The sequence below is a fragment of the Mus caroli genome, unplaced genomic scaffold (genome assembly GCF_978045245.1).
Source record: "Mus caroli unplaced genomic scaffold, Mus_caroli_1 scaffold_11, whole genome shotgun sequence".
NCBI classification, from domain to species: Eukaryota; Metazoa; Chordata; class Mammalia; order Rodentia; family Muridae; genus Mus; species Mus caroli.
The window spans coordinates 55,331,522-55,346,151 of record NW_028227266.1 but is presented as its reverse complement, the minus strand read 5'-3'; the positions used below and the strand labels follow the sequence as shown (position 1 = coordinate 55,346,151).

At 44.2% G+C, this 14,630-nt stretch overlaps 1 protein-coding gene across 2 annotated transcripts in view; it reads right to left on the bottom strand.

Annotated features, from left to right (window-relative positions):
- Nucleotides 1–8,978, bottom strand: part of Ptpn9 (protein tyrosine phosphatase non-receptor type 9) — a 70,533-nt gene extending 61,555 nt beyond the window's left edge. The window contains exon 1 of one of the 2 annotated variants that reach the window (XM_085844654.1): nucleotides 8,229–8,978. In XM_085844654.1, the coding sequence (XP_085700780.1) occupies nucleotides 8,229–8,291 (63 nt within the window). In that variant the 5' untranslated portion in view covers nucleotides 8,292–8,978. The remainder of the gene's footprint in view (nucleotides 1–8,228) is intronic. The other variant, XM_021171943.3, reaches the window with a different exon arrangement.
- Between the last annotated feature and the right edge of the window lie 5,652 nt (nucleotides 8,979–14,630).

The following is a 14,630-nucleotide window of genomic DNA, read 5'->3' as shown; positions in this document are numbered from 1 at the left end:
CCACCTTCCTTCTGCCCTTGCAACCTCCCCCAGCAAAATAAAATTTTAAAAACAAATAAATAAAAATCTGGTTGTGAAAGTTGTAGTGTGCCCCATAGTACACCCTTTTGTCCACACGTCTTTGCTTGCAAATGTTCATTGCAGTGAGTCATTGGTCAAGTTGGAGGCCTCTGGCTTCTGCTACACTATTAATACTGGATCCTAATTGAGAATCCTCTCAGATATCCTGTTGTTATCCTGTGTCATGGAGAACCTGCAGCTTTGGGTCTGTAAAACTGACCTCTTCACGTATACCAGTAGATCATAGATGGTGATAATGTTGGGATAGGCCAACACAAAACCCTGTATCAGAGCGAGTGGTAGCTGAGCTGGTCTGCCTGCCAGCTCTACTGTACCCACACCACCAGGATTAGTTCTCTAGCACTGTCCTGGGCAGCCCACCCAATACCTCATCCAGCGAAGTGGAGGAAGCTCTCTCGAGTGCAGCAGCCACAGAGGAGGCAGGTAATACTTGTTACTCAAGCCTGAGAATCTGAGTTCGGATCTTAACACATAAAAATCTGGTCCTGGCTATACAGATGGCTGTTAAAATGCTTGGCTCTGTGGAAAATGGAGAGCATAGAGACAAAAGGATCACTGGGGATTACTGGACACCAGTCTAAGTCCAGATTCAGGAATGGATCCTAGTGCTCCTGTGTGTGTGTGTGTGTGTGTGTGTGTGTGTGTGTGTGTGTGTGTGTGTGTGCTCACACACACACACACACACACACACACTCATGAAAGCTATCAAAACTAAACAAGTGTACCAACACATAAATTCCCCAAACTAGCTGTTATATATATATGGCCACTGGAGTGTGTATATATATATATATATGGGTAAATTAGCCACTTGCTTCATAAGAAATAATGACGTTAAATAGAATAAACACTGACAATGGAGACAAAATAACATAGACATGAATAGAAATTACACTTCATCATTTGCTTGGTAAGTGATCTTGGGCAATTTTCCTCTTTCACTCTGAATTTTGTTTGCAAAATGGCAAGATTTAATTCCAGTTTCCACTCGTATTAAGTGTGTGAGAAATGCCTAACACACATGGCATTTCTGCCTTTCAGCTAACATCAAGCAGAGAAAAATTCAACAGATTCTGACTCAAAGCAAAAGCTCAGAAACAATTACTCTTAATATTTTGCTGCTGTGTTAACATAAACTTTTTAAAGATGTTTTTACTTATAACCTCACTGTAAGCTCTAGTTATTGAAGAATTTAAAAAAATGAACACAAGGACTAGAGGCAGAGAAGTAGTTCGGTTAGAGTGTTGGCCTAGCCCACACAAGACCCTGAATTCCACCTTTAAGGCAGCAAGCATAGAATAACAGAGTGTTAAGGAAATTGGAGGCACTCACCATCAAGCCTGACAACCTAAGTTTGGATTCCCAGACTCACATAAAGCCAGACACAGTAGCAAATGCATCCCTGAAGCCAGAGACAGAAGAAGCCTCAGAAGTTCAGAGGTCATTAGTCTGACCTGTGCAGTTTGCTGCCAAGTGGTCCTCTCTCCAATGCAATGAGGCAGAGTAAGGCGCACACACTACATACACATACACAATATAAAACACACACAAAGTAAGATGTAAAATAAATAAAATAACAAAATAAAATGAAGGCCAAGAAATACTATAATTGCAAATGAGAATTTATATCGTCAACACATGCCTACAAAGGATACTAGAACTACAAAATATTCATGGCTTTCATTTTTAGCTTTTTGAGACAGCGTCAGCTTGTCCTCAGATTTGATGTATAGTTAAAGGTAAAGATGACTTTCTGATCCATCTGCCTCTTTCTCTCAAGTGCTGAAATTACAGGCCTGTGTACCACACTCAACTGTAATGATTATTTTCAAAAAGTTTAACAAATTTTGAAAAATTAAAGATGACAGGGTTGGAGAAATGGCTTGGTGATTAAGAGCAGATATTTCTCTTGCAGAGGTTCAGATCCCAGGACCAACTTTGGACTGCTCACAACCCCCTGTAACTCCATCTCCCCAGTTCTCTACACACACACACACACACACACACACACACACACAAAAGTAATGGAGTAGGAGAGATGGTTCAGAGGTTAAGAGGACTAGCTACTCTTCCTTAAGACCTAAGTTGGATTTCTAGACACCCGGATAGTGTCTAACAACTGTCCATACCTCCAGTTCCAAGGGATCTGATGCCCTCTTCTGACCTCTACAGACACCAAACATGTAAAAGGTACTCATATAGACAGATAGAAAAAATATTCACAAACAAAATAAAATGAATTAATTTAATAAAAATGTAAACTTGAATCTTTAAAGGATAATATAAATAAATACAATTAATGGTCAGGGGATGTAGCTCAGTTAGTGTTTACCTAGCATGCATAAGACCATGGGTTGATCCCAGCATCATATAAAAATCAGACATGGTGACTCACCACTACAGTCTTGGTAGTGAGGATGTGGATGTGAGGGGGAATATCAGAAGGTCAAGGTCATCCACAGAGAGCAAGACTACACCACACGAAACTTAGGGAGCCTAGAAGGATGGCTCAACTGGTAAAGTGCCTGCCTTACAAGCACAGGAAAGTGAGTTCTATCCTCAGAACCCATGTAAAATTGTCACACCTAGTAGCACACAATTATAAGCCCTGAGCAAGGGAGATCTAAGACAAGAAAACCCATGGGCCTCATATGTCAACTAGTCAAGTCTAACTGATGAGCTCCAAAGCTGGCAAGAGACCTTGTCTCAAAGAACAGGGATGGTGTCCTGGTTTGAATGATTATGGCCCACAAAGGGGCAAATAGCTGAACACTGATCTCAGTTGAACCTTTTGGGAAGAATTAGGAGTTGTGATGGAGAAGGTGTGGCATTGGGAGCAGTTTCTTCCTGATCATTAAATTCTAATCTTACTAGACAATTTTCATAGGAAGATGAGCAAAATGTTTCAACTCTGTGAAGTTCATAGTCATGAAATCAGAGAAGTGCAAATTCACTATAAACAACAGAAAGGACAGAAAGGTAGGAAAGAGCCAGGAAAGGAATTAACCTAATTGAGATCTAAGACTTCTTCCACAAGGAAGTACAAACCGAAAGGTAAAAGATAAGGACTGAGGTCAAAACGAGAGGTGTTTCCAGAAGGGGAAATGTACCTGTACTTACTCTGTAGCAGGAGGAAACAGCAAAATATAGAAAGCGTGTGCCTGAGGTAGAAACAGTGTGAAGGGCCAAAGAGATGGCTCAGCATTTAACAATGCTTTCTGCTCTTGAAGAGAACCTGAGTTTAGTTCCTAGCATCTATACTGGACAGTTCATAACTACCCAGAACTCCAGTTCCATGGTCTCTGACTCCTTCTAACATCTGAGAGTGTATGTACACACATACACACAAACAGAAACAAAAAAGAAGTGTGGGGCTGGAGAGATGGCTCAGCGGTTAAAAGCACTGACTGCTCTTCCGAAGGTCCTGAGTTCAAATCCCAACAACCATATGGTGACTCACAACCATCCTTAATGAGACCTGACGCTCTCTTCTGGTGCATCTGAAGACAGCTACAGTGTACTTAGATATAATAATAAACAAATCTTAAAAAAAAAAAAAAAAGAAGTGTGAGAAGTAGCTACAAAATCTGAAGAAAAATGAAAAACTCTTAAAAGAAAGACTACAGTGCATGCTTTTCCCACACACGACCATGGATTCATTCACCAGAATCACAAAAAAATAAAAACAAAACAAAGCAAAACAAAAACAAAAAAATATTCCTGGCAGTGCTGATTTGGAAGGCAGACAAGCTGAAGGGAAAATGCAACCAGATTTGGAATCTGAGTTTAGCTTCTAAACTATGCTATAGGATCAGACAGGAGGCCAGAGCCTCCAATCAGCAGGTAAACATGCTTGCTGCCAAGCTTGACCATCTCAGTACAATCCTTGGATCACACCTGGTGGAAGGAGAAAACCAATTCCTGAAAGCTGTCCTCCTCTGACTCTACGTTCCTGCCATGGCACATGTAATATTTGTGGCACATACACAAATATTAAAAAAAATTTAAAGTAAACTCTTATTGGGATAAAACACTAATCTAGACAAGAGTGATTGTGATCATAGTCAGGGTGACAGCCTAAAGCTCACAAATTAAAGAGATACTTAAGAAAGCCTGATAATACATTTTATACAAATGATACATTTTATACAAGGAATAAGAGCAACAAAATGTCCAAAATTAGCCAAGCGTGGTGGCACACGCCTTTAATCCCAGCACTTGGGAGGCAGAGGCAGGCGGATTTCTGAGTTCGAGGCCAGCCTGGTCTACAGAGTGAGTTCCAGGACAGCCAGGGCAATACAGAGAAACCTTGTCTCGAAAAAGCCCCCTCCCCCCAAAAAAAGTGTCCAAATTTTTGATTGGCATAACTACAGAAAGACATTTAATCTTCAGGAGAGAGTAGTCCACAAGTAGCTATAAAGCAGTGGAAACATTCCAAAAAGACTAACTCCACCCTTTATATGCTAGTCAGTATAATCTCCTAATTGATTACCGAATAGGGTTCCATGACAGAGAATAAGAATAGCTCAACAGTACAGTGCCTTCCTCAAACATAAAAGGCTCATAAACAAGTAGACATGCAAAATAAGACCCAACTAACCTAACAATTTTCTTCTTTTTCAAATTCTTTTTCTTTTTTGGAACATTGTTTCACTATTTAGCCCTGGCTCCCCTGAGAGTCACTCAGAGATCTTCCAACTCTGCCTCCCCAGTGCCACCAAGACTGACCTTAGCATACCTTTTATAGCCAATGTGGTGGCTCACACCTTTAATCACAACACTCTGGAGGCAGAAGCTGGGGATCTCTGAGTTCAAGGCCAGTCTAATGTACAGAGCAAGTTCCAGGACAGCCAGGACTACACAGAGAAACCCTGTCTCAAACAAAACGAAACAAAACAAAAACAAAAACAAAAAACAAAAAGAAAAAAAAGGAAAGAAGAGGAGGAAGAGGAAGAGGAGGAAGACCTTTTATGCCCAGTATAGTGGAGCAAGCCTATAATGCCAACACTCAGGGATACTCTGGTAGCCAGGCATGGTGTTACATGACTTTAATCCCAGAACATGGAAGGAACAGACAGGTGGATCTCTGTGAAATTAAGGCCAGCCTGCTCTACAAATCGAGTTCCACACCAGGCAAGGCTACATAGGGAAACCTCGACTTTAAATTAATTAATTAATTAATTAGAAAAATTTAAAAAATGTTTTATTGAACTAAAATAAGAAACTATTATATTTGTATTTCAATATTTTGGAGTAACTAGAAAGTCTGGCATTGGAAATCAGACATGGTTTGAATGTGTGTTTTTGTTTGGCTGAGGTTTTTTTCCTAGGTCATAGTTATTTAATTTCTATTTGTTCTTTTATAGGGTAGAGAAAGAAACCTCCAGTTACAATACTAATTCTGTGGATTACATGTTCCTTTTCATCTTTCTTTCTTTCTTTCTTTCTTTTTTCTTTCCTTTTTTCAAGATAGGGTTTCTCTGTTCTCCCCTAACTATCCTGGAACCTGCTTTGTAGGACAGGCTGGCCTCAGACTCAGAGAGATCCCTCTGCCTCCTGATGCGGGAATCAAAGGTGTGTACCACCACAGCTGGCCACATCAGAGTATTCTTTTTTTTTTTTTAAATTTAATTTTTTTTTTGGTTTTTCGAGACAGGGTTTCTCTGTATAGCCCTGGCTGCCCTGGAACTCACTTTGTAGACCAGGCTGGCCTGGAACTCAGAAATTCGCCTGCCTCTGCCTCCCGAGTGCTGGGATTAAAGGCATGCGCACCATTACACATTTTTTTTTTTAAAGATTTATTTATTATATGTAAGTATACTGTAGCTGTCTTCAGACACTCCAGAAGAGGGCGCCAGATCTCGCTGTGGATGGTTGTGAGCCACCATATGGTTGCTGGGATTTGAACTCTGGACCTTCAGAAGAGCAGTCGGGTGCTCTTACCCACTGAGCCATCTCACCAGCCCTACACATCTTAATATAAAGTGGTATATATAGTGTGCAACAGAAACATACACATCTTAAGAACATTTAAGGAATGAAAGAAAAATAATGAATGTGTTAAAAAGAAAAAAGTCACCCAGTGTATAATAAATAAATAAAAATAAATCAACCTGTGGTGCAGTAGTGACCCACACCTTTAGTCCTAGCACTCAGGAGGCAGAGGCAGGTGGATCTCTGTGAGTTCTAGGCCAGCATGGTCTGCAGGTGGAGAGCTTCAGGACAGACAAGGCTAGTGACACAGAGAAACTCTGTCTCAAAAAAAAAAAAAAAAAAAAAAAAAAAAATCAAGGTAACACATTAGTAGGGAGGCATTTCCCAGTCCTGGCAGAGCAGATCCTTGGCCCTTGGCCACCTGCTTGCACTGTCTCACTAGCATTTTGAAAACACTGTTGCAGTTACCAAGCTGTTACCACTATTTGCAAATTTGTTTTTTAAAAGGTATTCTTAAAATTTTTTTTTTTTTTTTTACTGGAGAGATGACTCAGAGGTTAAGAGCACTGACTGCTCTTCCAAAGATCCTGAGTTCAATTCCCAGCAACCACACGGTGGCTCACAACCATCTGTAATGGAATCCAATGCCCTCTTCTGGTGTCTACCCTCTTCTGAATGTCTGCCCTCTTCTGGTGTGTCTGAAGACAGCTACAGTATACTCATATACATAAAATAAATAAAATTTAAAAAAATTTTTTTTACTCATGCTGAGTTTATTTAAAGTCAATAAGAGTATAGGTCTGGGGGAAATTTTTAAAAAGAAAAAAAAAAAGAAAAGAAAACAAAACAAAACAAAAAACATCATTTCCACAGAAACCAAAGAAAAGTCAAGGGCTTTTTAAAAATCAGGTCTTGGGGCTGGAGAGAGCACTGGCTACTCTTCCAGAGGACCTAGGTTCAATTCCCAACACTCACATGGCAGTCACAGGTATCCATAATCCATCTCCAAGTGAGTTGACACCCACCCCCACACAGACATATATGCAAGCAAAACACCAATGCAAATAAAATAAAAATAAATAAACCATAAAAAGGTCTTTAAAAAAAAAACCATTAAACCAATGTTAGTTTGTCAAAATAGACATCTCGCCACTCCAGATTGTGTTAGCAAATGTGGGCCTGTGAACTAGGGCGTGAGAGTGTGAAACTCATTACCTGCATGTCTCACCTTTTCCTTTTTCATTTATTTTGTAAGGTACAAGCAGATTATGGCCATATTTGAGCACAGCTTCTGTTTGGATATGAGCAGTGCCAAGGAGAGATGAGCAAGAGCCCAACCCGTGGGGTTCTGAATCTCATCTAGTCCGTGTTTCCACAGCTGGAATGGGGGGGTGGGGCGCTGGGGGGGTTGGTAAAGTTACAAGAGCGCTAGGCTTCTCTCTTACTGAAACCCCTCAAATGATAACGCAAGCTACTACTTTCTGGGAATTTAAGATCTCAAGCTTTAAAAAGGGACAATGGAACTCCAATGTGGGCTTCAGAAAGATGGAGACTGTCAGATGAGATGGGGGCAGGGAAATGGGGACGAGGGGAAGAGCCTAGCCTGGGAAAGCAGAATAGGGAGGTCAAGGCCAGGGACTTGGGGAGCTAGAAAAGGAACAGATCTTTCAGGATCTGTCCAAGTAGGCCCGTCACAGCAGTCTGAAAGCCTGAAGGGCTCCTTTGAGAATCTGGGGCACCTCTTTACCAGCGCTACCTCCCCCCTTCTTGGGAACGGAGACAACCACCTAGGAATCCTCCCCCCAAATGGCTTTCCTTGCCCTTGAAAACAACTGACCCTCGAGAAAAAAAAAAAAAAAATGCAAAAGCTTCCAGAGAGTAGAAGGGCCTGGGACAAGGTGTCCTGCAGTCATCCAGTGGGGAGCCAGCCCCAGTTCGAGGAACTTTAATATTCATTGAAATGGAGCGGCACGGAGGGCCCCCCTCCCCGGAAGTCTCGAAGCATAAGAATCTCAGAGCCAGGGGTCCCACGGCTCCCGGGCTGGGCTGGGCGATGGCCTGGGGCGCGGTCTCCGGCCCGGGGAGGCCAGCCCGCAGGCCTGAAATGCGAGCAGGAGCCTCTGAGGGCCCGGGGCGAGGAGCGCAGCCAGGCGAACAGAGGCCGGCCTAGGCCTCGGAGGCTCGGACACACCCACCGCAGCAGCGGCGCTTACCTGCTCCTCCTCGGGGGTCAGCTCCGGCGCCATGTCCGGCCGGGGCGCGGTCGCCGGCTCCATCCCGCCGCCGCCGGGGCAGGTCTGGTGGGCGAGCGCCGGAGCCCGCTGCACTCGCGCTCAGCTTCTGCGGCCCGGCGCCTCAGCAGCTCTCGGTCGGCTCGCGCATGGTGCGAGCGCCGGGCGCCCGCGGCGGCTGCCAACGCCGCTCCTGCTGGCCGCGGAGAGCCCGCTGTCGCTCCCCGCGGAGAGGAAATGCCTCCTATTTGCTTCACTCCTTTCCTCACGCCACCCCTCCTGTCCTGAGGAGGAGAAAGTGCGGGCGAGGAACTAACAGCAGTTCGAGGTCTGCTTGGCTTTCTTTCTTTTTTAGGAATCCACAACTTTTACAGCCACCGCGAAGGCGCCTGGCGGGAGTTGGAGGCCGTCGGCCTTCCGAGCCGCTTAACTCCCGGGGCAGAGCTCGCCGGCGCCTCGAGACCGCCCAGCCCGGGCGTCCACGGGGATGCGGGCCCTGCGAACTGCTCCGTGGCCTCGCGGCCCAGTTCCTCAAAAGCCGCCGCTGCGACAGGGAGGGCGGGCGCGAGCGAGCGAGGAAAAGGCGTCCCCCTCCCGGCTCAGGGCCAGCGCTGCGGCCTGCGCCGCGTCCGCCCGAGCCCCCCGCGGCTCCATTGAGAAACTGAGCATCTCATTCACAAACAGGCGCCGGGGAGGGCCGGGCCGGACGGGGACGCTGTCCGAGAGGGGGAGACAGAGAGGAGCTGGGAGGAGAGGAGGCTGAGCGGAGCCGCGCGGCGCAGCGGGGGAGGGGCTGCGGGGACGAGAGGCGACTCCCCTACGGGAGCGGGAGGAAGACACGACTGGGAGTTAAAAGAATCCAAAACTGCGCGAGGACATTCACGGGCGGCTTCCACCTATTCGTGGTAGGGTCTGAAAGGTTGCCTGTGAGGTCCAAGATGATCCGATGCCTCGGATCTGACAGATAAGCAAGGGCCGCATTTCTTTGCTCAATGAATGTATCCTGTAGTCCAGCATCATTGTAGCTAATTGTAATCGGGTACAAAGAGAGAGTGAGAAAGAGAGCAAGAGACAGACAGAGACATCCTGTTTCAGAATTCATTCAGGAAGCCCACAGCTTTTGCAAATGCATGATTTTACTCTAGGGTAGACAGCAGAGTTTGGATCTCTCTGGATAGGAGCATTGCGAAGGCAGGCTGGACCTACTGTGATTTTTTTTTTAATCATGTTAGACCAAAGATAAGTATTCTAGAAGGATTTCAAGAAACCGGAGTGCCACAACTAGCCCCCCAGGACTGAAGTCCAGAAAGAACCAGGGGATGGGTCTTTGGAAAAGAAAATGCTGTAGGTTTTGATGCCCATCTTGGAGAACTTTTTAAAAGCCTCACTTAAAAAAATAAACTATATATATATTCTTAACTCCATTTTGGCACCAGTGCAATAACAGCTTCAGGGTTACCTCTGCTAAGTTTTTTTCTTTGTGTGTGTGGAGGGTCAGGGGGCCGGGAAAGGTAGAGTTTTGAGAAAGGATCTCTATGTACCCCTGGCTGTCCCAAAATTGGCTATGTAAACCAAGCTGGCCTTGAACTCACAGAGATCTGCCTCTTGAGTGATGGAATTAAAGGCATGTCCATCCCTCCTTGCCCCTCAGCTATGTTAGTTTGTCTTTTGCCACCAGTAAAATGAACTCTAGGCTGAACTCAGGAACCTACTCAGGAGTTGGTTTCAGTATTGAAACTGGAAGACAGTCTATAACAAGTCTATCTGCACACCAGACACTGCGCTATGCACTGGAGTTAAAATAAGACAGTATAAGATAATGGAAGATGTATCAGGAAGTAAAATAATGAAGACACTCAGGGACTCGCGTGATGGGTCAGTGGTTAAGAATACTGGCTGACCTTGGAGAGGATCTGGGTTATACCCACGTGGCAGTACAGAACTGGACTTTTAAGGAGCATGTGATGTATAAACATACATCCAGGGGGGAAAAAAAACCACCCATACATGTTAAAGATAAACTTTTTTAAAAATGCAAGACTCAAATAATATGCATATGTAGCCGTACTTTTCAGTCCCCTTTATTGGGTTCTTAGATCTACCACCCTTCTCCATGCTAGGCCCTTCCAACCCCCCCAACACTAGGTAGGAGAGGAAGAAGGTTAGAGGGGAGGAAGGGGTATAGAACTCTTTAGACTACTTCCTGGTGATTAGGAGCACCCAGTTCCTAGGGGCCAGTGCCAGTCTCCATTGACAAGAGCATCCCAACCAGCAATCTAGCAATAGCAGCAAAAGGCACCAGCAGCAGCCGCCGGCACAGCCCTCTCAGGGCTCTCAGATTTATACATTCTCAAGTCCCCATAATTCCAAGCATAACTGTCTGCAGCTGCCAAAAGCATAAGACAAATCCTAGTTATCAGCTATGAACAATCTGAAGCAGCCCCATATCCCTCCCACACCTGGATTGAAACAAAAACATCATCTGACATAACTGGATTTTTAAAGAAACCAAAATCCTCACTGCAGGTACAGCATGCTGCCAAAGTATCCATTTATAAGCTCGTTTCTACCTAGAAGAGCTTTGGAAGAATAGACAAGAAGGGTAACTGGTTCTCTCCTCAGAGGAAAACCAGGAGTCTAGGAAGCAGAGTTGAAAAGACTTTAATACGTTCTGCTTAGTTTTTTAAATTAATGTGTAATTTATATACAGAAAAGATGAAAATATAAGCATACATCCACATGCGGTTTTGTTTTTTTTTTTTTAATAAACTGAATAGTCATGAAATCAACAAATCAAGACATAGAACTCGGAGCTGCACCCACTTCAGGCAGTTGTCAACCATGGAAAACTCCAGCTCTGGGATATCCCAACACCCTCTTCTGGCCTCTTTGGCCACCCATGTACACATGTGCAGACATAAACATAAATAAAGATAACTCTGAAGCTGGATATAGTAGCCCACACCTTTGATCCCAGCACTTGGGAGGCAGAATAGCCTGGTCTACAGAACAAGCTCCTGAACAGGCAGGGCTACACAGAAAAACCCTGGCTCAAAAAGCAAACAAACTAAATAAGTAAAATCTTTTAAAAAATAAAAATTTCCCATCTTAACTGTGATGGCTTAAATACATATGGCCCCCCATAGACTCATGTGTAGCCCATAGGGAGCGATAATATTAGATATGGCATTGCCAGAGTAGGTGTGGCCTTGTTGGAGGAAGTGTTTCACTGTGGGGGGGGAAGGGGCGGGGCTTTGGAGTCTCACGGTTGCTCACGCTATGCCTGGTGTAGGGGGCTCCTTCTGATGCCTTCGGATCAAGATGTAGAATCTCAGCTCTGTCTCCACCTTTCTAAGAGTGGCCTTGGTCATGTTGTCTCTTCACAGCAATATACACCTAAGACATTAACAAAGTCCTATTTTGTTCCCTTCCAGTCACTTCTGCTTTGAAGGGCAACCACTGTCTTGGCTCAGTATAGTTTTACTAGTGTATTTAAATAGTCATTTAGGATGGACATTGGTAGTACATACCTTTGATCCCAGAAGTCAGAAGGCAAAGTGAGGAAGGTGGATCTCTAAATCCAACCTGGTCTGTACAACCCAGGGCAGCCAGGGTTACATGGTGAAACATTGTCTCCAAAATATAACTAAATAAAACAAACAGTTATTTAAACAAATGTAAATTCTCTAGAACTAACTTGAGGAGTTGGGAGGAGACAGCAGAATAAAACAGTATCAGAAATTACAGGACACACAGAGGCCACCAAGCCCACGAATTGATGGAGGCTTCTTCCAGTGTAAGATGAAGAGATAATCCTCCCTTCTGCCAGAGTGTGTGGCTGGAACTTTGGCACACTGTGAGAGTGACAGCAACAAGCAGACCCTAGTGCTGAGAACAGATTAAACACAGAGTTTAGAATCCAGTGATTTGTTCTTGGGGCCCTTCAGCCAAATGTTCTGCAGGTGTAATTGAAGATGACATGTTTTATTGGCAAGCCACTATGGGATTTAAGGGCAGTCCCTATTAAGGTGGTGCTTTAAAAAAAAAAAAATCATTATACTACAGATTCCTCTTTAAACAACCAAGTCACTTATAATCAAAATATTAGCAGTAATGGTAAAATTTGTATCAATATCATTAGATCACAATGGTTTCCTGCTTTAAGTAAAGTTCTCTCTCTCTCTCTCTCTCTCTCTCTCTCTCTCTCTCTCTCTCTCTCTCTCTCTCTCTCTCTCTCTCTCTCTGTTTTTGGTTTGAGACAGGGCTTCTCTGGGTAGTCCTGGTTGTCATGGAACTCTATAGATGAAGCTGGCCAAGAACTCAGAGATCCACCTGCCTCTGCCTCCTGAGTTCTAGGATTAAAGGTGCAAACAGCCGCACCCAGTTGAAAGGTCTTTGTTATTTGTTTTCATTTTTGACAGTTCCCCTTGGTAGCCCTGGCTAACCTGGAGTTCCCTAGGAAGACTAGGGTGGCACCAACAAACCTGCTGTCATCTTTCTGCTTCTCTCTCAGTGCTGGGATTAGAAGTATCCACCAACATGTCCAGTTTGCATTGGTTTTGATTTTTTTTTTTTTTTTTGAGATAGGGTCTCATATAGTCCAGACTGGCCGCAAACTTACTTTTTAGCCACAGATGCAAAACTATCTTTAAATCCTGGTTGCCCAAATGCTGGATGACAGACACACTCCCTCGCATCCAGCATTCTAAGGGTCTTCTACCCATCTGTCCACTGTGATATAAATCAAATTCAGACAAGTCTTTAGTGCCAGAGAGTGCACAGTCTGCCTGATATTTAACGTAGCAGCGAAAAAAGGATGCAAGTTGTCAGTGGATGAATGATCAACTAGTCCCACTAGTAAATTTTTTCAATAACATTGAATAAACCAAAGAAGAAAGAAATGGCAGTAGCTATATGCTACAAACCACTGGACACAGGCAAACAGACAGACAGACAGTTTCCACCTACTTCTACTCCTTTGGCACTTCTGCCCAGTGATCTGGGGGCACCTGCAGCCCGAGATGCAGTCACCCACGACATTCCCATTGAGATGAAACATGAGCCCAGACTTTTTAACCCAGCCCACCAGTGTGGTGAGGAGAGATAATAAAGGATGCAGTTTAACTGAGTACAGGAAGCTTGGGGAGATTTCAAAGGTGCAAATGTACGAGGACCTGCAGATGAATAAAGGAAGTTTGCTAGAATTGTTGCTGATCAGAAGCTCAACACAACGTTTGGAAATGAATGAGACACAAAAAACTAAGTGCAAAGCTCCTCGTTGGCTAACTCTGCTCTCAGAGAAAAATCGTAGAAGAGCCAGAATCCAAATGCCCATGTAGCTTGGGTTTGTTTTCTTTTGTGGGGCCTCACTCTTCAGCCCAGGCTGGATGGAATTCAGGGCAGCTCTCCTGCCTTGGCTACCTAAGTGCTAGGATTGCAGGCATAGGTTGCCATGTTCTACTAGGTTTGTCTTGAACCTGTTCTTTTTCTGCTCAGCCTGTTTTTGGTTTTGTTGTTGTTGTCCTTGTGAGATGGGTCTCCTGTAGTTCAGAACTCTATATTTAGCTGAGGATGACCTTGAACTCCTGATCTGTCCTGTTTCCTGTACTGGGATTATATGTGTTTATGTGTCTTTGACCACATGCAGTTAACTACCATCTGTTTTTGTTTGGCTGATTTTAGGGTTTTGTTTTGGTTTGGTTTGGTTTTGGTTTTTTCGAGACAGGGTTTCTCTGTGTAGCCCTGGCTGTCCTGGCACTCACTTCGTAGACCAGGCTGGCCTCGAACTCAGAAATCCGCCTGCCTCTGCCTCCCGAGTGCTGGGATTAAAGGTGTATATCACCAAACCTGACCCAACTACAGCCTTGAGCTAACAAAGTCAAGCATGGTATGGATATCCTGCTCAGACAGATCTCAGATTACAGAGTGGATTGAAGAGGAAAAGACTGGGAGCAACATAATGACCATCAGGAATCATACTGTACATTCACTGGAATAAACTGACATTGTATTCTTACCATATTTCCCAAAGACACTGTCCTAAATTATTTTTAATTAATTTATTTAATTATATTTAATTTTACTATCACTGGTCGTGATAGTATAGGTTTTTGATCCCAGCATTCAGGAGGCAGGCAGATCTTTGTGAATTCAAGGCTGGCTACTCTGGTCTACATAGTGAGTTTTAGGCCAGCCAGGGCTTAAAAAAATATATTTAAAAAATTAAATAATTTTTATTTATCTAATCTCACCATAATACTATAAGAAGGAGCCGGGCGTGGTGGCGCACGCCTTTAATCCCAGCACTCGGGAGGCAGAGGCAGGTGGATTTCTGAGTTCGAGGCCAGCCTGGTCTACAAAGTGAGTTCCAGGACAGCCAAGGCT